Source organism: Juglans regia, chromosome 11 (genome assembly GCF_001411555.2).
Source record: "Juglans regia cultivar Chandler chromosome 11, Walnut 2.0, whole genome shotgun sequence".
Taxonomy (NCBI): domain Eukaryota; kingdom Viridiplantae; phylum Streptophyta; class Magnoliopsida; order Fagales; family Juglandaceae; genus Juglans; species Juglans regia.
In genome coordinates this window covers 31037706-31059606 of record NC_049911.1, presented here as the reverse complement: position 1 = coordinate 31059606, position 21901 = coordinate 31037706, and the positions used below count along the sequence as shown (strand labels likewise).

General features: G+C 37.4%; 4 protein-coding genes across 7 annotated transcripts; 3 read left to right on the top strand and 1 right to left on the bottom strand.

The window, feature by feature from the left end:
- Positions 1-877: 877 nt before the first annotated feature.
- On the bottom strand, positions 878-4186 carry LOC109021301 (MDIS1-interacting receptor like kinase 2-like). The gene is made up of 2 exons (XM_019004993.2): positions 1369-4186; positions 878-1209 (listed from the first exon to the last, which is right to left on the bottom strand). The coding sequence occupies exons 1-2, from the start codon at positions 4184-4186 to the stop codon at positions 878-880; spliced, it is 3150 nt and encodes a 1049-aa protein (XP_018860538.2).
- Positions 4187-5704: 1518 nt separating this feature from the next.
- LOC109021299 (kinesin-like protein KIN-7N) lies at positions 5705-14128 on the top strand. Of its 4 annotated transcripts, none has more exons than XM_035695498.1 (19): positions 5705-5956; positions 6071-6160; positions 7027-7145; positions 7238-7351; positions 7427-7508; positions 7604-7671; positions 7749-7826; positions 7915-8057; positions 8133-8235; positions 8352-8432; positions 8924-8992; positions 9066-9125; positions 9234-9386; positions 10258-10545; positions 10880-10948; positions 11108-11194; positions 11706-11864; positions 11952-12221; positions 13525-14128. In XM_035695498.1, the coding sequence occupies exons 1-19, from the start codon at positions 5812-5814 to the stop codon at positions 13975-13977; spliced, it is 2631 nt and encodes an 876-aa protein (XP_035551391.1). In that variant the 5' UTR covers positions 5705-5811; the 3' UTR covers positions 13978-14128. The 4 variants fall into 4 exon arrangements, with proteins under 4 accessions (XP_035551391.1, XP_035551390.1, XP_018859453.2 ...); XM_035695497.1 differs by having other exon boundaries at positions 10252-10545; XM_019003908.2 differs by lacking the exon at positions 10880-10948 and having other exon boundaries at positions 5708-5956; positions 10252-10545; positions 13525-14111.
- Positions 14129-15277: 1149 nt separating this feature from the next.
- On the top strand, positions 15278-17605 carry LOC109021302 (increased DNA methylation 1-like). The gene has a single exon (XM_019003913.2). The coding sequence runs from the start codon at positions 15278-15280 to the stop codon at positions 17603-17605; it is 2328 nt and encodes a 775-aa protein (XP_018859458.1).
- Positions 17606-19481: 1876 nt separating this feature from the next.
- LOC109021300 lies at positions 19482-21777 on the top strand. The gene is made up of 3 exons (XM_019003910.2): positions 19482-20273; positions 20386-20470; positions 20585-21777. The coding sequence occupies exons 1-3, from the start codon at positions 19776-19778 to the stop codon at positions 21133-21135; spliced, it is 1134 nt and encodes a 377-aa protein (XP_018859455.1). The 5' UTR covers positions 19482-19775; the 3' UTR covers positions 21136-21777.
- The last annotated feature ends 124 nt before the right edge of the window (positions 21778-21901 follow it).

Here is a 21901-nt window from a genome sequence, read left to right as displayed (position 1 = left end):
CAGTTGAGCTCCGTGTCCTCTCGGGCGGTCGATACTTGGACTGTCGAAAACTTCTACTGGCTTAGGGGTGGTTTCCGACCACCCCGACCAACTGACAGGATCGTTGACCTCGACATAATGCACAAAACAATGTGCACAAGCGCACAACACTGTCGTGAGCTCTATGTCCGCACCGACGGTGCTGCTTGGATCATCGAAAACTTTTGCCCACCGTGGTAGTCCTCGACCACCATGACAGACACTGAGAGGGGAAAAAAAAAAGAGAGACGTAATGTGCCACATCAGCGTGTGAGATCCTCTTTGTGAGATTCCTTTATATCTCTAGTGTTTTTCTTTAAGAAATAATTCAACCTAATATTAAAAAGTGAAGTTTTTTACATGGATTTTATATTATTTATTTTTTTAAAAAAAGAAATGCACAATACTATCATATTTTAAAATTGTATAAATTATTTTTCATAGAAAATTATATATAAGCGTAGCCTAATTGAATACAATGTTTTTTTTTTTTTTTTCAATAAACTGATTCCTGATCAAGTTTGTAGATTTCGCTAGAATGTGGCCCACAGTAAATAGGCCGCATGCATGATACTACTTGATGCATCGTGCGCCAGGTCCAACGTACCCTTACTAAAAACTAGGCAGATCAGGCCTGGAATCTGTATACATTCCTATAATAGTAATTTTGTCGAGCCTAACACCAATAATATATTCGTTCTACTTCTATTTTTCGTAAAAATAAAGTAAAAACTATACATGACCATTAGTACGTGATTGGAAGAGAGGAAGAGAAATGGATGACAATCGCTTGCACAATGGTATGGTGTCAACTGTCAACAAGTACATACCTCTGCAAAAGACACTGTACCCTTCAGATTTAGACCCTCTTCGTTGTAACTGGGCTACGAATTATCTGCAGAGTTGAGCGTAATAACACCTGAGAAATCATGTGCATGGTTGGCCTATTTCTGGGATCTTGACGTAAGCAAACATTTGCAATAGTTAAGATCTTTTTCAGTTCGTCCTCGACTTGAACCGTCGGAGGTGGAAGTCGATGGTCCAATACGTCCTTAAGCTGTATGTTAGCAGGCGAAGAAAATGCAGAGGAGATGAAATCACCCGGATGATTTCCATTGATTATTTCAAGTGCTAACACTCCAAAGCTATACACATCACTCTTCTCGGTCACCCTCATTGTGTAAGCAAGTTCTGCCAAAATTTGAAAGACGTAATTTTAGCTAGGGTGTTGCTGGAAGCTGTCTACTATTATATATGTATTTATGCGCTCTATATGCAGCATGCATCTATATATATATATATATGTTAAATAAAGCAGAGAAGTGTAAATTAATGATCAGTTTTAATTACCTGGTGCTGCATATCCATATGTGCCAGCAAAGCCAGTCCAATTGGACGAGTCTAGCTTCAGAAACTTAGCAGTGCCAAAGTCCGAGAGATGAGCTTCATAATCAGAATCCAGCAAAACATTCTTGCTTGAGATGTCTCTATGAACAATCGGCAGTGAGCAGTCGTGATGCATGTACGACAAGGCATGCACCAACCCTTTTACAACATTCACCCTTCTACTCCAATCCAATTCTCTTGCTTCTTCTTCTTTCCTTAGGATCCCGGCCAAGCTGCCTTTCTCAAGGTACTCGTAAACCAAAAACGAATGACGTTCGCTTGAACAAAAACCATGTAGTTTCACGACATTTCGGTGTCGTATTTCTGTTAATGCTGCTATCTCATTGAAAAACTCTTTCCGATCTGTGGCATAACTTCCATTTTGTAATGTGTGGAGTTTCTTTACAGCTACGATACTGCCCGACGGCAGCTGTGCCTTGTAGACGCTTCCATATCCACCGGTCCCAATGCAATACATGGCATCAAAATCCCCCGTGGCTGCTATGATTTCTTCATACATTTCTGCCCCATCGAAGGTTGATATGAAGTCCTCATCCCCTTTTTTTTGCGAGTTTCTCCTTTTTCTTATATACAATCCCAATAATGCAAACAAAAGTACCAAGTGTACTCCCAAAAGTGAGAATATGATCATGAACACGGTCGACCTGTGGCCCCTTGTAGGAGAATGCTTGCATGCAGTGAGTGATTGGCAAGGTTGTAGTCCTTTGACCTCGCCACACAAGCCTTTGTTCCCCTCTGATATTGCTTCACTTGGAGCACCTAGAAATGCTGTGTTGTTGGGAATGGGACCACAGAATTGATTGTTTGCAATGTTGACATAAAGCAAGCCATGCAGTTCCTCAAAAGCCCTGGGAAGAATTCCAGAGAGGTTGTTGTTGGATATATTCATTGTCAGCAAGCTTTGCAAGTTCCTAAACTCCATTGGTATCTCACCCGTGAGATGGTTATGACTTAGATCTAGCACCGAAAGCTGAACCAACGTGCCCATCTCAGTTGGAATTTCACCGCTAAACTCGTTGTGGCTTAAATTCATGTAATGCAGTTGTGAGAAGCCCCCTACGCATCCTGAAATTGATGTGCTCAATTTGTTCATGGAGAGATCGAGAAACTCAACGTTTGTCAGGGACCCTAGCTCCGCAGGAATAGCGCCTGAAAGTTGATTGTTGCTTAAGATAAGCTTCACCAAAGAAGTCAACCTTCTAAATTCCTTTGGGATCTCCCCTACTAAGCTATTTGAAGAAAGATCAACTAGATGTAGTTCGATTGAGTTTCCAAGCTCCGGTGGTATGCTACCAGTAATGTTATTCCTCCAGATTTCTAGATTTGTTAGCCGTGGGCTCCTTCCCCACTTTGGTGAAAGTTCACCATAAAAGGTATTGTTGCTGATGTTTATGTAATCCAAATTCGGATATTCCCCAAAAACTTCGGATATATTTCCAGTCAGTTGGTTTTGGTCAAGAAGAATTCTGATTAAACTCGAGCAGTTTCTCAAGCTCCTTGGAATCGAACCTATTAAGTGATTACCATTTGCAGTAAAATATTGAAGCAATCCGTGTTGGCAAATATTTTGTGGCAAATAACCAGTGAATTGGTTCCAAGCTACTCGAAATACAGTCAACCTCACGAGTTTTTCTACCTCTCGAGGAATGGAACCAGAGAAATGGTTGTTGCGAATGTATAAAATCTCTAACTTGCTCAAGTTACCAATTGAAGTTGGAAGGGAACCATTGAGTTGATTTTCGTTCACCTGGAGACAGACAAGAGACTTCAAGTTTTCTATCTCTTCTGGAATGGGACCAGAAAGTTGATTTTGGAAGAGAGACAAGAGGGTCAGATTTTCTAGGCCATATAATGAGGTCGGTATAGGACCAACAAGGTAGTTTTCTGCAAGTGTTAAGTTCTTCAAAGATTCCATGTTCCCTATATCCGCAGGGATGGGACCTGAAAGTTGGTTGTAAGACGAGTCCAACAATGCTAGCCTTTTTAAGTTTCCAAGAGTAGGAGGAATGGGACCAGTTAAACTATTGGTATGTATGCAGAGCTCAACCAAGTTGGAAAGGTTTCCAATTTCGAAAGGAATGGAGCCAGACAGTGAGTTGTCATAGAGATACAAGTACTCCAATTTGCTTAAATTACCCAGAGACAAAGGAATGGGTCCGTCTAAAGAGTTGCTGTGTAAGGAAAGCTCATCAAGGGACTTCAACTGACTTATTTCTTCAGGAATTGAGTTGTTCAACTTATTTTTAAACAGACGCAAGACCTGAAGATTTGTGAGTAGACCGATATTTGGTGGGATTTTCCCCGAGAACTGATTGGTAGACAGATCAAGATAGATAAGTTTGGAGAGGTTACCGATCTGTGGTGGGATGGTAGCAAAGAGATAGTTCATACTGAGATCAATATATTCGAGATTAAGGAATGACGAGAATGCAAACGCATCGAGTGAACCTCTTAAGCTTGAACCACTAAGATTCATTCCGATGACATTTCCAGCAGAGTTGCAACCGATGCCAAACCAGGAACAAGGACTCGTGCTTGAATTAGGATTGGAAGAAGAAGTCGTGGCATTGTTAGGAAAGAAAGTCCATGAAGATAGTTGAGGCTGGGCTTCGTTTTCGAGGGTGGCTTTCCATTTGAGAAGCGCATCGGCTTCATCATTTAAGGAAGAGGCAAAAGCAACAATATTCGGTGAAAAAATCAGCAGAACAAACAAAACAAAGGATCTCAGAGAGCATACCTTCTCAAAGGTCGATGATCCCATATTATCGTTGTGTGTTGGTACCGTAATGGAGGTAATATATATTGAATTCCGGGGCTTCATGAATAAGTTGAATAACCTAGCTAGCTAGCTAGCTACGCGCGCGCCACCTATCGTTATTCCTTCTTCCACTTCATTTTCCGGGATGCGTAGCTTAATTTGACCGAGCACATTCATAGAAGTTACTGCACAATTCTTTAAGGCATAGATTTAATATACTATTTGGACTAAAAAGCAATACTCAGTCTCATCTTGTCCGATGACGTTCTTACCCTTTTTTTTTGGTATAGTTTACAAGCACCCTTAACTACTACAGTCTACGCGACAAGCACGTGAAAATAGCCGACTCTTATCTTATTTATTATTTATTATTATCCCCTGTTAATATTAAATTTCAAGCCTTTGTTATCTTCATCTTATTTCGGCAGGAGATAAAACACGTCATATTTGATGTAAATTGAACCGCAATTTCTGTATTAAATTACCTATATACTTTCTCATATCATGAACATGACCAAATACCAATGCTTGGATGTCGTTGTCTTTAACCGAAGACAACCCCTTTTTTTTTTTCCCTAAATATTTGACAAGTTGCACATTTGAAAATTAATAAACCTTAATGATTTCAATTAAATATTCTAGTACTAGTACTCCACCATTTTTTATGCATTATTGAGGTTGTTTATATACACGATATTCTTGTTAACCCTAAAGTCAATGGTATCAGACCGAGTGTATATATATATATATATATATATATATAGTAATAATGAAAATGCTCGCTTAATTAATTGCAGCCTAGTGCTTCATTGTCTTTCAGCTAATTAATTGGCTAATATATATGTTGTACTTCTCACTACAAGAAAAACGAATATTTATAATAATTATTTATGATAAAAATAATTATTTACAATAAAAAAATTGATTTTAACAGATTACAAATAAATAATTTTTTTTATAATTTCTATTCTTATTAGTTGACCCAATATTAGCAGTGGCAGCTCTTGGTCAGAAAAAAATAAACTAAAAAGTCATTGGTCTAGATGGATCAGAGCTGATCTTCTGTCTCGATCAAGCTATCGTACTGATCACAGACATTGCAATCACAGAGACCTCCACCAAATAATTTTGAACAGACTGGCTATATAACTTTAAACCCTAGAAGATTTCCTTGGGTCAACACACCTTCTTGAAAAAGGAAAAATATATATAAAAATAAAAACATTAAAAACTACCTCATGACCTTCAAATGTAATTTCTGACATTAATCATATAAAATTAATATTAAAATTTTCTCGAGTCCATTTAAAAATGTAGGCCCAGTATAAGGTCCGCAAAATACCTTACGATTGGAGCCCATAGTGCTTGGGAAGGTCTAGTGGAGGACCCGTTTTCGTCATCTGGACTGTAATCCCGGCCCATCACATTTATTTGAATCAGACCTAAATGTCAATAAACCTCTTCTCAAGGGCCTTTTCGTAAACCCAACGCATTCAAATCTGAAATGCTTTATAGAAGCAAAGCACAATAGCCCGCCCGTTCCTCCTCCCTCGCAAGATTCAGCGACTAGATAATCCGTAACAGTGCGTGAGAGAGTGAGGGAGCACAGGAAGAGAAAGTACTTGGCTATGGAGAAGATCTGCGTCGCAGTCCGAGTGAGACCTCCCGTATCCTCAGAACCCTCCAATGGAACATACTGGAAGGTTGAAGATAATCGCATTTCTCTTCACAAGGTTCACGGCACCCCTATCTCTGCCCTCTCTTACGCTTTCGGTACTTGTTCCTCTCTCTCTCTCTCTCTCTGAAATATGCAGGCTCATTTGTTTTGTTTTGTGTTTCTTTGAGATCTTGCGAGTTTGTTTCTAAGTGACTTTCATTTTGTTTCAGATCACGTATTCGACGAAAGCTGCACGAATGCTAGGGTTTATGAGCTTCTTACAAAGGACATCATTCACGCCGCAGTTGAAGGCTTTAATGGTATTCCTTTTTTTCCTTTCCTTTTTATTTTATTGAAATTAACTTCTTCGAATTTAGCTTAATTTTTTTGTTTAAAATATATTTAAGGATTGATTATCGTTACATAGTTGATTAAATATAGTTTTTACTCAGGTTTCTGGATATTAGCTTCTGAGAATATTGAGAACGAAAGGGAAAATAATTTTGACTATTCAATTAATTATTAACCCCACTGCCATAAAAGGAGAAAAATAAAAATAAAAGAAAAGAAAGGAAAAGAAGCTAAAACTGTAGCCCTTGTTTTCTGGAAATATGAAGAAATCATGGAGAAGTTCATAATGAACAGAAGGGTGGTTCTGCTTTCTATGGTTTTACTATTTTTTCTTTCCTGAAACATCCTCTTTGATCCCAGAACTTTTATTTACTTAACAAAAAATTATTTTCTTAAAAAAAGTACGTTTCTTCTTGACTGACGTTTCTATTTAATTTTAAAATTGATTTTTGGCCAAGTTAGTTAATTTAGTACAATACAAATTCTGACGGTGGAAGACTATTTTCAACCGTACGGTTTTGAGGAAATCAAGGATTTGTTATAAATGGGCACGGGATCACAAAATTGTATACTGCTTCTACCGGATTAATGAAAATGAAAAATCAAGAGAAGTGAAGGCTGTAGTTGGTCAATTTGAGTATTTCGTACAGGTAGATTTTCATGTTGGGTGTACTCTATCAAAGTAATTAATGTGTGTTTTGTCTCCTGTCGTACTCAATATCTTCTATATTTATTTAACGTGGAATGTGAAAAGAAGAATGTAGTGATTGTTTTTTTTTAATCAGACATGTCATCTAGATATTAGCATTGAAGCTGATTAATGGGACTTTTATAGGAACTGCATTTGCATATGGACAAACTAGCAGTGGCAAGACTTTCACCATGAATGGCTCTGAAACTGATCCAGGGATTATTCACCGGGCAGTTAAAGATATATTTGCAAAAATTCAGATGGTAAGCGGGTCCATGAATGTTCCTGATGTTGTATTTATTAATAATGATCTTTTGAATTCTAACTTTTTTCTGTTGGTGCGTAATAATTTCAGATATCTGACCGTGAATTTCTGATTCGGGTTTCCTATATGGAAATTTATAACGAAGAAATTAATGATCTTTTTGCTGTAGAGAACCAGAAATTGCAAATACATGAGAGTTTGGAGGTTGGTATTGACAGTTTTAGAGTTTATTATAGTTCATTTAGATGTATAGAATCACTGATTTTTCTTGTCTTTTAGCGTGGGATATTTGTTGCAGGCCTAAGGGAGGAAATTGTTAGCAACGCCGAACAAGTGTTGAAGCTCATAGATTCAGGAGAAGGTTTGACTTAAAAGCATAACTTATTGGCCTTAGGCTTCTTACATGTTCTTTTAGTTGGATACGTTTCTTACATGCTCATTTTTTTTTTTTTCCAGTTAATAGGCACTTTGGTGAGACTAATATGAATGTTCGTAGTAGTAGATCCCACACAATATTCAGGATGGTATGTCCTCTACATGTTGATTCTACAGCTCCGCTTAAAACTGTTGGATTTCATGCATCCTTATCCTATATATGAAGGTGATTGAAAGCAAGGCGAAGGACACTGATTCTGTCTGTGATCATTTGAGTACTGATGCCATTCGTGTTGCAGTCTTGGTTTGTACACTTTTACTTCATATTTTAGATCATATTCTAATTTTAGATTTTTTTTTTTAACTTTTATATTATTTTTGCTGCAACAAAGAACTTGGTAGATTTAGCTGGGTCTGAACGGATTGCTAAAACTGGAGCCGGTGGGGTACGTCTAAAGGAAGGAAAGCACATTAACAAAAGCTTAATGGTTCTGGGTAACGTGATTAACAAACTAAGTGATGGTGCAAAACAGAGGTATTTGTTTTTCTGTCAGTAAGTCATGTGATTTGATAAAACAATGTCACAGTGAGAAAAAAAAATATGTTGCAGGGGTCATATTCCTTATCGTGATAGTAAGCTGACCCGCATACTTCAACCTGCTCTGGGTGGCAATGCTAAAACTTCAATAATATGCACATTAGCACCTGAGGAGGTGGTCTACTTATTTTCTCTTTTCATCTCATTTTCCTTATCATCATTATTATTTTGGCATGTTGCATTAAGTTCAAATTTTCGGTTTTTAACATGGTATGTTAACGATTCATTTAGGTACACATTGAGGAAACGAAGGGAACTCTCCAATTTGCTAGCAGAGCCAAGCGCATCACTAATTGTGTTCAAGTGAATGAAGTATGTTCTCTGTTTTATTTTGTACACTTACCATGTACTCGTGTTTATGAATCTGTGGTCTTGCTAGTGTAAGCTTTTTCTGATGTTCATTGGAACATCAGAAAACTTTGGCGTATGTGTTATGGTCTCAGAAAAACTTAATATCCCTTTACCTTACTTTCCGGAGATCTGTAAATGCATCATCATTGTTGTTTTTAATCTTTTTTCTCAACCTGGTCGTGATGCATGTATTTCAGCATTAATTATTTCATCTTTTGCCCGTTTTGTTAACCCTTTGATGTTCCAGTGTACTTTTGATGTTAAGGTCACAAATAATTGACTTGCTACTTAACTGAATAATGAGCGTCTCCTGGCAGTTTGCACTTTTCTTTTTTCTTTGCAGTTGTTGTGATATCATATAGCATCTTTTTCTCTGCACATCTTATCATTTTATCCTTCCCCTCAAATTTGATGGTGCAACTTAGTCTAATGAAGAGCAATTATTTTTATAGATTTTGACAGATGCAGCCTTATTGAAGCGGCAAAAACTAGAGATTGAAGAGCTTCGTAAGAAACTTCAGGTGATGATCCTCTTTTGTTTCTATTACAAAGAAGAGGTTGGACACAAACTAACACTGCTGAAGTCTTCTTTAGGGATCTCATGCTGAGGTGCTGGAGCAAGTGATCTTAAAATTGCGGAATGATTTGCTCAAGGTTGGTTGTTATTTTCGCCTTTCAAAATGTGAGCCATTACTTAAAGCAAGCATAAGCTTTTACCTTTCGTTGGAAGCATTTGGTTCTCACTTATTTTTCCTCATTCAGTATGAATTAGAGCGGGAGAAGCTTCAAATGGAATTGGAAGAGGAGAGGAAATCACACAGAGAACGTGATCAATGCATTCAGGAGCAACAGATGAAAATTGTCGATCTCAGCAATCCTCTTACTTCGTCAGACTTCGACCCGAACTCTGGTCAGGTACTGCTCATGCAAAGTAATGGATACTCGTTTTAGTACCAATATTGTTCCAAGTAACTTTTGTGGTAGATGCTTTCTAGTCACAATCTTTTTTCTATTATCATTGTTTTTAAGTTCTCCAGCCAGAGTACTACCTTACTTTCACCTCGACAGTTTCTTCTAGGCATTAATTACAACTTGTTTCATCCAAACCTCTACCTGATTTTGGCAATTGGAATTGTTTTATACCATTCTGCTTTATCTTAGTCTATGTCATCTTTAAATGATGTGGATACACTATTGCAAGCCACAGAAGACACCTGGCATTACTATAGCTATGTTTTGGTCTTACTGAAGATTTATCTTCCATTCTTTTATGCATTACATTAAACGTATCCTAATGATGCGCGCTGTTGACTGGATTCAGATTGTTAGCCAGCATTTTCTAGGAAAGTAGGTATTTTTGCTGCCCTAGGAATCACAAAAAAACACTAGATTGTTTTATTAAAAAAAAATCTAAACGTGATGCAAAACCTTTCTTGTTGAGAAGTAACAATATGCTACTTTTATCCCCTCCCCAAATGATCATGAAAAGAGTATTATATAAATTTTAATTTTTTCGTACTAGAGTTTTTTTTTAGTGTAAAGTTTTCGTTTTCAACACTTTGTTCCTCTTGGCAGTTGCAATAGATTTTCATGGATTGACTGCCCATGAGTTTCTTGTATCAGATGCAAATCTTAGTTAGGTGTTTCTCTTGTATGAATCCTGTGTACTTGGGCTATGCCTATTGTTCTATTAATAAAGTTCATGATTACTAACAAAAAAAATGCTCTTTTACACGTCCATCGGATTCTTGATCATCTCATTGTTCCTATCTACTGGAAGGGTCAGGATTCTGAAAGACAAGGCCTCAAGGAAGAATGCAATGACAGCAATATCATATGCCATGGAGATGCTTTTAGAACCCCTTGCTTCAAGGCAGCTCCCAAAGCCTTTGTTGTCAAGCGATCAGATTACTCAATGCTCCCTGATTATAGTCCCCTTCCAGATACATTTAGCAATGTGGCTGATGAAGACACATGGCTGAAAATGAATAAAGGTTACATAGCTGACCTTGATTCACTTCAACTGACTCCTGCAAGAAAAGTTCAATCATTTCCTTCAAGTGATGCTACCCCTGTGAGTTTATATTGCTGAGTTTTTCTCCTAAACTTGATGAATTCATGTTAGTTAATATGAACACCGTTTGATCTAGCAAACACAGAAATGGGATATTTCAATTACTTACCTTTTGTATTGGCATCATCAACCCTCTCCCAATGACGTAACACTAACTCAAACTTGACCATACCCCATTAGCAAGGACAGAAGCCAAAGTGATGATTGTTGATTTAATTTCCTTTAGTTGGCTTATTTACTTGTAGATGTTATACCTCCAATTTCCATGCAATAATCTCAATGGAAAAGTGAAAAGATTTTAAATTAGTAGCTCATCATCTTCATTATTTGTCAGCCATCTTTAATAAATATTCCTACCACTCATGGTCGTGAGGATTTTGAACAAACAAGACTCTGGTTAAAGGTGACTTATTAAATATTGAATACATTCAAATTTATAGATTCTGTAGTCTGTAATATATGGCTATGTTAGTGATGTTTTTTGATGTTTTTATGATTTGGTATTTCTGTTGGAGCCTAAAGTTTTATGGTTGTTTTGGTTGGACTCGATACATTCTCTCAGACCTATTCATCCAAGAATCATAAACAAGAGGTTCAACATCTCAAGAGACAATTACTTATTGCCACAGAAGAAAGAAATGAACTGGAGGTTAGTCCATATTAGAACTTTGATGTTTTCTTTTTAGTTACTATACAATTTTCAAATGCATTTTTTTGGCTCAGAAAATGCTTGCATAATTTAAGTTGTCATGGCATAGTAAATCTTTTTCTTGCTTCATTTAAGGTGAGGTTTGGATGGTGAGTTGAGATGAGATAAGTTGAAATGAAAGTTGAATAAAATATTGTTAGAATATTATTTTTTAATATTATTATTGTTTTGAGATTTGAAAAAGTTGAATTGTTTATTATATTTTGTGTGGGAATTTGGGAAGTTATGATTAGATGAGATGTGATGAGATAAGTTGAGATCAACTCTGAATCCAAATGGGGCATGCGAGCCTTTATCTTTGAGCTCATTCCCCATATAGTAGCTCCTTGTCTTTGTTAGGTGAAGCATATACCTATTTCAATTTGTACATTCTTGCTATATGTGAAACTCATACGTGTACATTATAGCTATGACGTTGTTTTTTTTATTGATCGCTTGCATTTATTTACAGAGAAAGCATGCAGAGCAGATACTTTTGAACCATCAACTAATGGATGAAATATCTAAAATTCAACAAGAAGCAAAACTTATACAAGAGATCCCCAAAAGGCTTGGTGAATCTGTGGAATGTTGCAAAGATATCTATGAGGATGTTTTGTCAATAATACAGGTCAAATCCATGTGTAAAATATGCACCTTCAACCTTTATATGATGTTTGCCCTTCAGAGGACATTTATTTTTATTCTTTCTTAGCAGAGTTTCGTATCTGATGAGGAATCCTCAACTTCAAAATTGGTATCGAGCACAAGTGAAATTGGTATAACCCTGTTTAAGACTTTGGAAACTCATTTCTCCATGGCAATGGATGACCACAGTTCTTTCACTGGGAACAATTCTCTAATTCAAAAACAATGCAAAGTGCTTTACGAGAAGTTGAACAGCACAATTACATCCCTGGTATTGTCACAGACACCAACAGTTGAGAATAAACAATTGAGGGCTAAACGGTGTAGCTGTGAAAATAAGGTAGCTACCTGTTCAAAACTATCAAGATATCATTCATTAACTCTCAATTTGGTCTCCATCAAGTTTTTAGGATTACTTACTCCTTTTTTAAGCATTTGATTCTTTAGTTATGGGTGCTATTTATTTTGAATGAATTATATAGTATAAGAATATGAGCAAAAAAGTAACTCAAATATGAAATGTTCTTTAAATTTTTGTTAATTTTCAGGACAAAACAGTGGATCATTAGCTTGTCTTGGTTTTTCCTTTGGAAATTGATATCTGAAAACAATTGAAACTTCAAATCTTTTCTTCCCTTCAAATTTGCTCTTCTATGGTCCTTACTAGAAACAACACAAGCTAGGTTCTACAAGATGGCCTATGTTAGACGCTTGCATCTGAGGATAATTTAGTTTTTGCTAGTCTGTAGAGCAACAGAAATCATTTCTTGTTTTTAGTCCGTATCTTCTCCTTCCAGTTTCTGCTTTTCTTTTCTGGGTGCAGTGGCATAATTTTCACTTATTAAATACTAGGGTTTACAATTAACCATTTTCCTGCTTTTGGTGATCTATCATAGCACAAATTGCTTCTCAAAACACTTGAAAGTCAATCAAATTTGAAGTTTAGAGTTGGGGTTCTAGACACCACCCACCCATTTAGTTTTTATTCCAGTAAGCTGGACATGCAGATGTTAGAAATGATGTTATATGGGAAACCAAATACTACACACTTAAGTTGAGGGAAAATAAGCACTTCTGAAGAGCTACAATAGCAGAAAGGAATAACTCATTTCTTCAATGCACTTCAAACTGATTTTAGGGCGTGCTTGTCTGTGGTTACAAACTTTAATAAGGATCCTGTGATGTAGAAAAAATGTGTTTCCCTACATCAAAACTAAGAAGTGAATAAACTCTTGATGAAGTAGCTTTTATATATGCTTCAATTATCAACTCTTCTAAACTTTGCAAGGGTACTTATGGTACCCTTCTAAACTCTTTACGTTGATATAGGTCATGTTTAAATCCCTAATTTGTATGAATAATTCTATAAGTTGGGGCTACGCACTCCTCCATATTATTGAAATCTTTGTGCAACCTATCCCAAGAAAAAACCTCATGGTTAATAAGGATCACTAAAAGTAATGTCATCAAGCTCACACCGAAAAGAGAATTGTCTGCATGCATGTATATGCGCAGGCACGCACATGAAGTATCTAGTCTATCACATAGGACATGTGAAAAAGAACTACATTCTGTCTGGAAACGGTTGGAAAGTATATGAGTTGATTTCTGTCTTGTTTAAAATTCTAGTTTCTTTGTTTAAGGGATGTACTCAGGATGGACAAACTGCTTGTTGGGAGGAAGAACTGAGCAATGAACTGAACACTATCAAGGAAAGATGCTACGGCTTAGAGAAAGAGTTGGATTTCAATAACCAGCTCCTGGTGGTTTCTAAAGAAAGATACGATAGTTTGGAAACAGAGTTTCAGCTTTTGAAAGAAGATAGGGATCATTTGCACCAAATGGTCTCGGAGTCATCTCGAAAACTTGCACTGGTTGCTGACCAGAAGGAAAACGTTTTGAAGGATTTGAACACTGAAGTACAAAGAAGGAAAAATCTAGAAGAAGAGATTAAACAGTTTAGTGCTGCCTTTGCCTCTCGGCAGAGATCACTAGTGTCTTTCCAGAATGATGTTAAGTCTAAATGTGAGAAGTTGAGAGCTCAATATCTAGTCTCTGTACCCAAGAGATCTGTACCCAAATCTCTTGGGTGTTAAAAGTTCACTAGCACTTGCTTGTTTAATGGACCGAACGGAAGGAAGCTAACAATTTGAGCGCCGGTTATTTCTTAACTCTTATGAACTTCATGATGCTTGTCATTTATTTAAATGGATTTATTTGACCTAGTATAGACCTTGTTTGTTTTCATATTGTTTGTTACTCATTTTAAAGCTATTAGTGACGTCTTACTGCTTGATATTACTATTATTGAAGAGAAATAATATTTGCAGTTTTAAAATGTTTAATGTATATTCCTTTTGAAAATTTTGAAAATAATAAATAAATCTAATATCTATATAAAAAAATTATTTTTTTAAATGGTAAATTTTACTTTTTTTAAAAGAAGTATGCGAGTTTTGCACACTTTAAAATTATTTCTTAAGATTATTTTTATTAAAAGTGTTAGGGGCAATTGTGCGTAAATGCACCATGGAACCCAGGGATATAGCACAAACTATTATAAAACTACGGAGATATAATATAACTGGATAGAGAAAAAAATCTTGCATGTAGATAGGAACTAATATTTGTATAATTTTATGAAAATAGTATTTAAAGGCATTAATAGCTTTTTTTTTCCAAAAAATAAAAATTCTTAAATGGTAAATATTCAACGATGGGCCAAGGGCTTTGATAATTGATAAGTGTAAATTTGTTGGCATACTTGAAGGCTGACTCAAACTCAACCCTTTGCCTTTTATAATAAGCTGAGTCTTGGAGCCAACTTGATAGAACTTTTTTTAGTATACTATATATTACTCTTTCATTTCACTTCTATCGATTCTTGAGTTTTTTATTTTGAGAATTAATCTAATAATTAATCGATAATGTCATATAAACGCAATAGAAATAAAAATCAAATGAAAGTGTTGTACTGTTTAAAAAAAAAATGAAAGTGTTGTACATAACGGTGGTTTTTTTTTTTTTTTGGGTCTTGTTCGGCTATACCTGATTTGTTCTTTATTCTTTCTAAAAACTAAAATGGGCTTCGATATTCAGATTAAAATTCCTTTAAGAATAACTGGGCTCAGCCCATTCCTATGTTATGGACTAATCTAAAAAAGATTTAGCCTCGAGCCCATCAACGAGTTTGAGAAGAGAGTTTATAAGGGGCTCGATCTCCCCTCGGACCCCACTCCGTTCCTGCCAGCTTACTGCCCTACCGTGCCGAGACTGCCTCTCTGCCCTACCGTGAATCCCAAGAAACCGGAAGTCCTTGTCAAGTCTAAACTCTCCCATCTCTGTTCTTCTACCTGAGGGCAAGAACCACTCTCGCGCTCTAAAGCGATATGCGAGATGGGCCGCCTGGTTTCCCACAAGAGATCGGGGGAGGCTATAGTGGAGAAAACTATTACTGGTATTTGTCATTCGCCTTCTGATATGCTTGTTGTTGAACCTGAATATTGCCCCCAGGCTGCTGTGGATTGGTATGTGTTGGGTGAAGATAGGGGCTACAGCAGTAGTATCCCTGATGTGAAAGAAAAGGCAAGAAGGCATCTTGCTGCATTGGGGTGGGTGTTTTGGTATGGACAGAAGGGAGCAAGGCGTGAGTTACGCTATACTTCACCCAAGGGAAGATGCTTTTATTCGCTTCGGACGGCATGCAAAGCCTGTATTGATCAAGGAGTCTCAGAGAATGTTGGTTCTAATTCTGGTTCCAACACCGAGCGTGTAATTTCTGATCAAGTAGTTTCAGGGAATGTTGCGTCTAATTCTGTTTCCAAGACACAGTGTATTGCTTCCCAATCTGTTTCTGAAACCGGGGATATTGCTTCTACTTCTGTTTGCGCTAGTATTGGTTCTAATTCTCTATCTTTTACTGAGAAGGTTGCTTTTAGTTCTGTTTGCGAAAGGGTTGCTTCTGGCCCTGGTTGCGAAACTTTTACTTGTAATGTTAAGCCTGCGGAAGATGTAAATTTCGGTGATGATTTTAAGGGTGACTTAGCCGGTCACCCGAAGAGGAAAAAAGGGGAGGAATTACCAGATTCGAAGAAGAAAAGGGAACATTCAACCAATTGTCAGTCAAACAATGTGATCGGATCAAGAAAAAGAGCACGGGATGCCGTAATTCCTAGTTTCTCAAACCACAAACGTCGATCGATTTTATCTTGGTTGATAGATAACGACGTGGTCTTGCCTAGGACAAGAGTGTACTACCGTGGTGGTAAAATGAAAGCGGGACACATAACTCGTGATGGGATCGAGTGCGATTGTTGCTGTGAGGTGTTTACTCTCACTGGTTTTGAAGTTCATGCGGGTAGTTCAAAGCACAGACCGGCTGCTAATATTCTACTCGAAGATGGGAGGTCTTTGCATGATTGTAAAAATCAAGTGATTGAGAGTAATCAGAATAAAAGCTTCACAACAACGTTACAAGAGAATGATGCTGTATGCTCTGTTTGTCACTATGGGGGTGAGTTAGTTTTATGTGACCGGTGTCCATCATCATTTCACAAGTGCTGCCTTGGCTTGAAGTATGTTCCAAATGGTGATTGGTTTTGTCCATCATGTACTTGTGGAATTTGCGGTCATAGCAGGTTCGAAGAAGACGGTGGAGATTCTATGGACAATAGTTTCATTACTTGCAAGCAATGTGAGCATAGATTTCATATGGGGTGCCTAAGGAGTAAAGCGTTTGTCAATGAAAATCTTTGGTTTTGTGGCAGAAAGTGTGAATATATTTTTTTGGGCCTGTCTAAGCTTCTGGGAAAATCAATTCTCGTGGGTGTTTATAATTTGACTTGGACATTATTGAAGTCCGCATATTCTGAAAGCTGTAATCTTGATGCTGCTGACATTGAGGCTGGGACACAGAATGACGGCAAGCTCAGTGCTGCTCTGAATCTGATGCACGAGTGTTTTGAGCCTGTCAAAGAACTTCGTACCAATAGAGACCTTTGTGAAGATGTGATTTTCAGTAGAGGATCAGACCTTAACAGATTGAACTTCCGAGGGTTCTACACCGTGCTATTGGAGAAAGACAATGAAGTAATTTGTGTGGCTACTGTAAGGATTCATGGAGAAAAGGTGGCGGAAGTACCCCTTGTTTGCACCAGGTTTCAATACCGTAGACGTGGAATGTGTCGTATATTGATGGATGAGCTTGAAAAGCAACTGATGGCACTAGGAGTGGAGAGATTGACTTTGCCTGCTTCTCCTACTGCGCTGAAGACATGGACAACTTCGTTTGGGTTCTCAAAGATGACAGATTCTGAGAGGTTACAGTTTCTAGACTATACTTTCTTGAATTTCCAAGATAGCATCATGTGTCAGAAACTCGTAATAAAGTATCCTACAGCAGAGATTGGAGACCAATTACTTTTGGCTAGTGCTGCGCGCTGTGGGAAATTCAATTCAGAATGTTTGGATGAAGGAGCCAGATTTAGGAAGGTAAGCAGAGGCAACATTACTGATTATTCTGAGTGCCATGAGAGGGAGAAGATATCGGCCAGAAAGACCCAAAGCACTGATTATTTCAAGTACTACCAGAGGAGGAAGATTTCAGCAAGAAAGACCCAAAACACTGATTATTTCAAGTACTACGAGAGGAGGAAGATATCAGCCTTTAAGGGCCAAGCCCAATTCCAGGATGTACCTGGGAGAGATCTAGTGTCAACATTTTAATATGGTTCAAATCCTTCATGATATCTACGAGTTCTTTTACGGAATAAAGGAGAAAGAGAATTGGTAAAAATTGTGTTCTAAATTAGGTGAAAGTGATTCGAGCTTGTTAAATTTACCTGTCAATTAAAGTTAACGTCCTTGTTAAATTTCTTCGGTATAAATTTCTATTTACCTGTCAATCGAGAATAAAATATTGCAAATACATGAGAGTTTGGAGGTTGGCCATTGGAAGTTTGGACAATTTACTATAGTATGTAATCACCGAAGAAAAGAACTTGGTAGATTTAGCAGGGTATAATTGATTGTTAAAACTGGATCTGGTGGAGTTTTTGTCCCAAGGAAAGGAAGCATAGTAACTAGAGCTTAATGGTTTCTGACTTATTTTTCATTATTCAGTATGAAGTATGGGTGGAAGAAGCTTGAGATGAAATAGGGAAGAAACTTGAGATGAAATTGGAGGAGAAGCAAGCGCTTAAAGAATGTTGTTTGTTATCAATGCATTGGGGGGGCAACATCTGAAAATGGAAAATCTCAGCAATCTTGTTACTTTTTCAGGCTTCAACCTGAACATTGAACACCGGTCAGCCGGTCAGGTTCTGTTGTTGCAGAATAGTTTGTAAGATTCAGGACATTTTACGATAATCACATATTATTTATTGTAGCCGTAATATTGTTCTAAGTTCCTTTCGAGGTCGATGCTGTCTAACCACATTATCTTTCCTATTCTGATTGCTTTTATTAGAATTCTGTTGACAGAGACTACCATAGTCTCACCTCACGCATCACATTTTAGACATTAATTACAACTTTTGGTTTATCCAAGCCTTTTCTTCCATTCTGCTATATCTGCTGGGTCTATGTATATCTTCTTTGAATGGCTTAGATTCTCATTTTCATGCCATTAAGACACCCAGCATTTCTGGGTCTATGTTCTAATCTTAAAATCTAGAATTTAAAACTTAAAATTAAAATATAACTTGGAAATTAATATTATTCTCAGTGCATCGCCCGGATATGCGATTAGATATGTTATTTCAGTCAGTTCGTGACATCCTTTATGTTCTGAAAGATCCTGAAAGTCAAGAGGAGCAGAATGAAAGCACAAGCGTGTTTCTCTGAAAGCGCAAGTGGGCGGTCCTACAAATGTGAACGCTAGTGCTTTTAATGGGTTGATTAGAGCTATCTATCAACTAGACAGCATGGTGATGGAAAATGAGGTCCATATCCCATCCCCATAATGTATTAAAACACGTTGTGAAGGCCCACATGAATGGGTAATATAATTAAGCCTCTCTCACAGACATGTTGTTATTTCAGATGTTAGTTGCAACAATTTTGATTTTGCGCAATTGAGGGGGCGAGGAGCCAGTCAGGACGTTGCCAGTATATCTATATGAATTGGTAGTTTATCCATCTACAAAGAAAACGCAAGTGTCAGTTGAAGATGAAGAAGTAAACAAAACAACGATTTTCATGCATAATTAGAACGGAAAAATTCTACTGTGCAAAGCAAAGTATTTATGCAGAAAAATTAAATCTTATTATTTAAATGATGTGGATGGTATGTTTTATATATCGACTTGAGAATATAATAACTCAAAAGAAAAATAATGCGGTTCTTTTTAGCTCAGTCAGTTATTTATTTATATGCGCATGTATGTTAAAAAATCATTCGTAATTAAGTTCATATGTATATATCTTATTTTAACTGAAAAAAAGAAGAAACAACGACATTCAATTTGCCACTATTCCCATCGACTTTTTAGTTATGGGTACCCTTCGCATATATGATAAATATTTTCAGGGACCATTTAGAGAGGCATTGAGAGACAATTCAGGAAGGTGTGATGACTAAAGACAGATAATATGGATGAGCAGCCGCAGGGCACTGAAATTTGAAGAAATAGGATTAAAAACACACGCAAGAGCCAACCTTCTAGGTGCAGGCAATCTTCACAACTCATAGATTTTGCCCAGCAGATATAGACATATAACCTAAAGAAGTAAGAGAGATTGTTCGGACTCTCTCTCTCTCTCTCTCAATAAATGCCCTAATCTTTCTCTAGTTTTCAGTCCAAACTGATGGGTATGCCTTGTCTACTATCCCATATAAGTCATCGGCACTTCATCATTTAGTCTTCCTACTGCTTGAACTTGCAAACCTACTTTAATGGCTTCCACACCACCACCCAAACCATCAAAACAGCTTGGAGAATTTTTACTGGAGCACCAAGAACCTTTCATCTTAGACGGGTATCTTTTAGAACGAGGGTGCCTGAAGAACAGCTCAAATCCAAGAAGTAACCTTAGCAGCTGCTGCGGCAATTCAACGAAGTTACTAAAGAGGTCGGCCAGTTGTGGCTTAAACAAGAGCAGAAATGATGTTCCACGCTGCTCCAAAATACTGGGATGTGTATATAAGAAGTTTGTTTCAATTAAAGAGGACCAGAGAAGGAAGAGTTCTGAACATAGAGATGAAGAATATAGTGCCCCTGCAATGGAGATGGTTGACAAAGAAGTTGCGGAATCGGATGGTTTTTCCTCAGCTAGCAGCACGACAGTGTTCAACTCATGCTCCGAGAGTGATAAGGAGGAAATATCAACTTCATCATGTAAAGATCAGACCTTATTTGATGTAGAAACTTTCCAAGCTATGAAACTCTGCAATGTAAGAGAGAGAGGTGGAAGCACTATTTTTCCAATTACCCAGTTTTTTGAAATTTTTACTTTTAATACAATGATTTCATTAGGTTACTCACAAAGTTTACAGGATGCAACAGATTGAAAAGCTTCGGCGGAGATGCAATGAAGACAGTAAGCAACTGAGCCCAGTGTCAGTACTAGAAGAAATATCCTCCCCTGAAGGTCTCCCTCTTTTATAACCGTCTCTCTGTCAGCTAGAAACTTCAGTACTGTATGCTTATGATATTTTTCGTGTTCTCTTGCTTTTTGTTAACTAGCTCTTTCAAACAAAAACAGAGCAACAAAATACCAGGATAAGACAAGAAGAGAATCCAACAGCCTGTCCCAAGAAAGGTTTACAAGACTACACACTATCATCAGCAGCTCTTCCAAGGGAATTGCTCTTTCACTTGGCAACAGAGAAGCCAATTCATACAGGAGTTGCAGAGTTGCAAAGGCTTGGAGAGTCTAACCCTTCCCCACAGTACTTGAAATCAAAAATGGTATTGCAGCAAACAAAGCAGCTTCTGTTTGATTGTGTGAGGGAGGCGATGGAGACCCATGTGAGGAAGGAGAGAGAGAAGCAGCATCACCAAGAATTGCTGGGGCCTGAAGAGCTTGGGAGGCTCATCTGTGAAAGAATGAGGTTATGGGGGAAACAGGCTGCAGATGAAACAAACACAAATTATTTCTTGGATTTGGACTTCTCGGATTCCGTGAAAGAATGGCGTACTTTGGAACAGCAGAAGAGGGAAATTGCGTTGGAGATTGGAGATGCCATTTTGGAAGAGATCCAGACTGAAATTGTCATAGAAATGAATGATTTCCCGGCAGCAACAGCATTTTGACCTCATTCCAAATTTCACTGCTTACGCTTGATTACCTGCTCATCCTTCTATGTTATCTCTAACAGATTTGTCAGTCGTTTTGAGCCAGGACAAAAGAAGACGCATATTCCTTGTAGTAGCTACCTTTTTCCATGAGCAGAATTTATATTTCTTTTTGTTAGGAAGGGACTTGAATCTAGTGGAAATAGTGTTCTGGTATATGTTTGGTCGAGTGGACGTTTATTCAGTTCGAGCAAAATGTAAGTTTGAGAATTCGCTTGACATTATTCGACAATCAACTTGAGCAAAATGCAAGTTCGAGAGTTACCTCAACATCGCTCGACATTCAGCTCATGCGAAATTCAAGTCCAAGATTTTGCTTAATATCGCTCTTATGTTCACTTGAGCGAAATGTCAAAACCCTACGCTTGCTCGACACCTGCTTGAGAGTTTGCTCGAGTCAATATTCTCAGAAGTGAATATGCACTGTTTTCTATAAATATCAAACGGCGCCTCTTCTATTTTTTTTCACTTCTTAAGTCACTTTTGTTTTCAAGAGTGATTTTCTAGAGAGAGTTTAGAGTAAGAGAGATAACTTCTTTGTGAAAGAAGTTTTGTATTATTCTTCTGTACTCCATCATTGTTTATAATGAAATTTCTGATACCGACCCCACCAGTGGACGTAGGCTCATTTTGAGCTGAATTACTTAAATCTTGACGTTTTCTGTGTGTGATTGTCAGTATTTTTTTTTTTTTTTGCTTATTTCTGCTACTATATTTCAAGTTA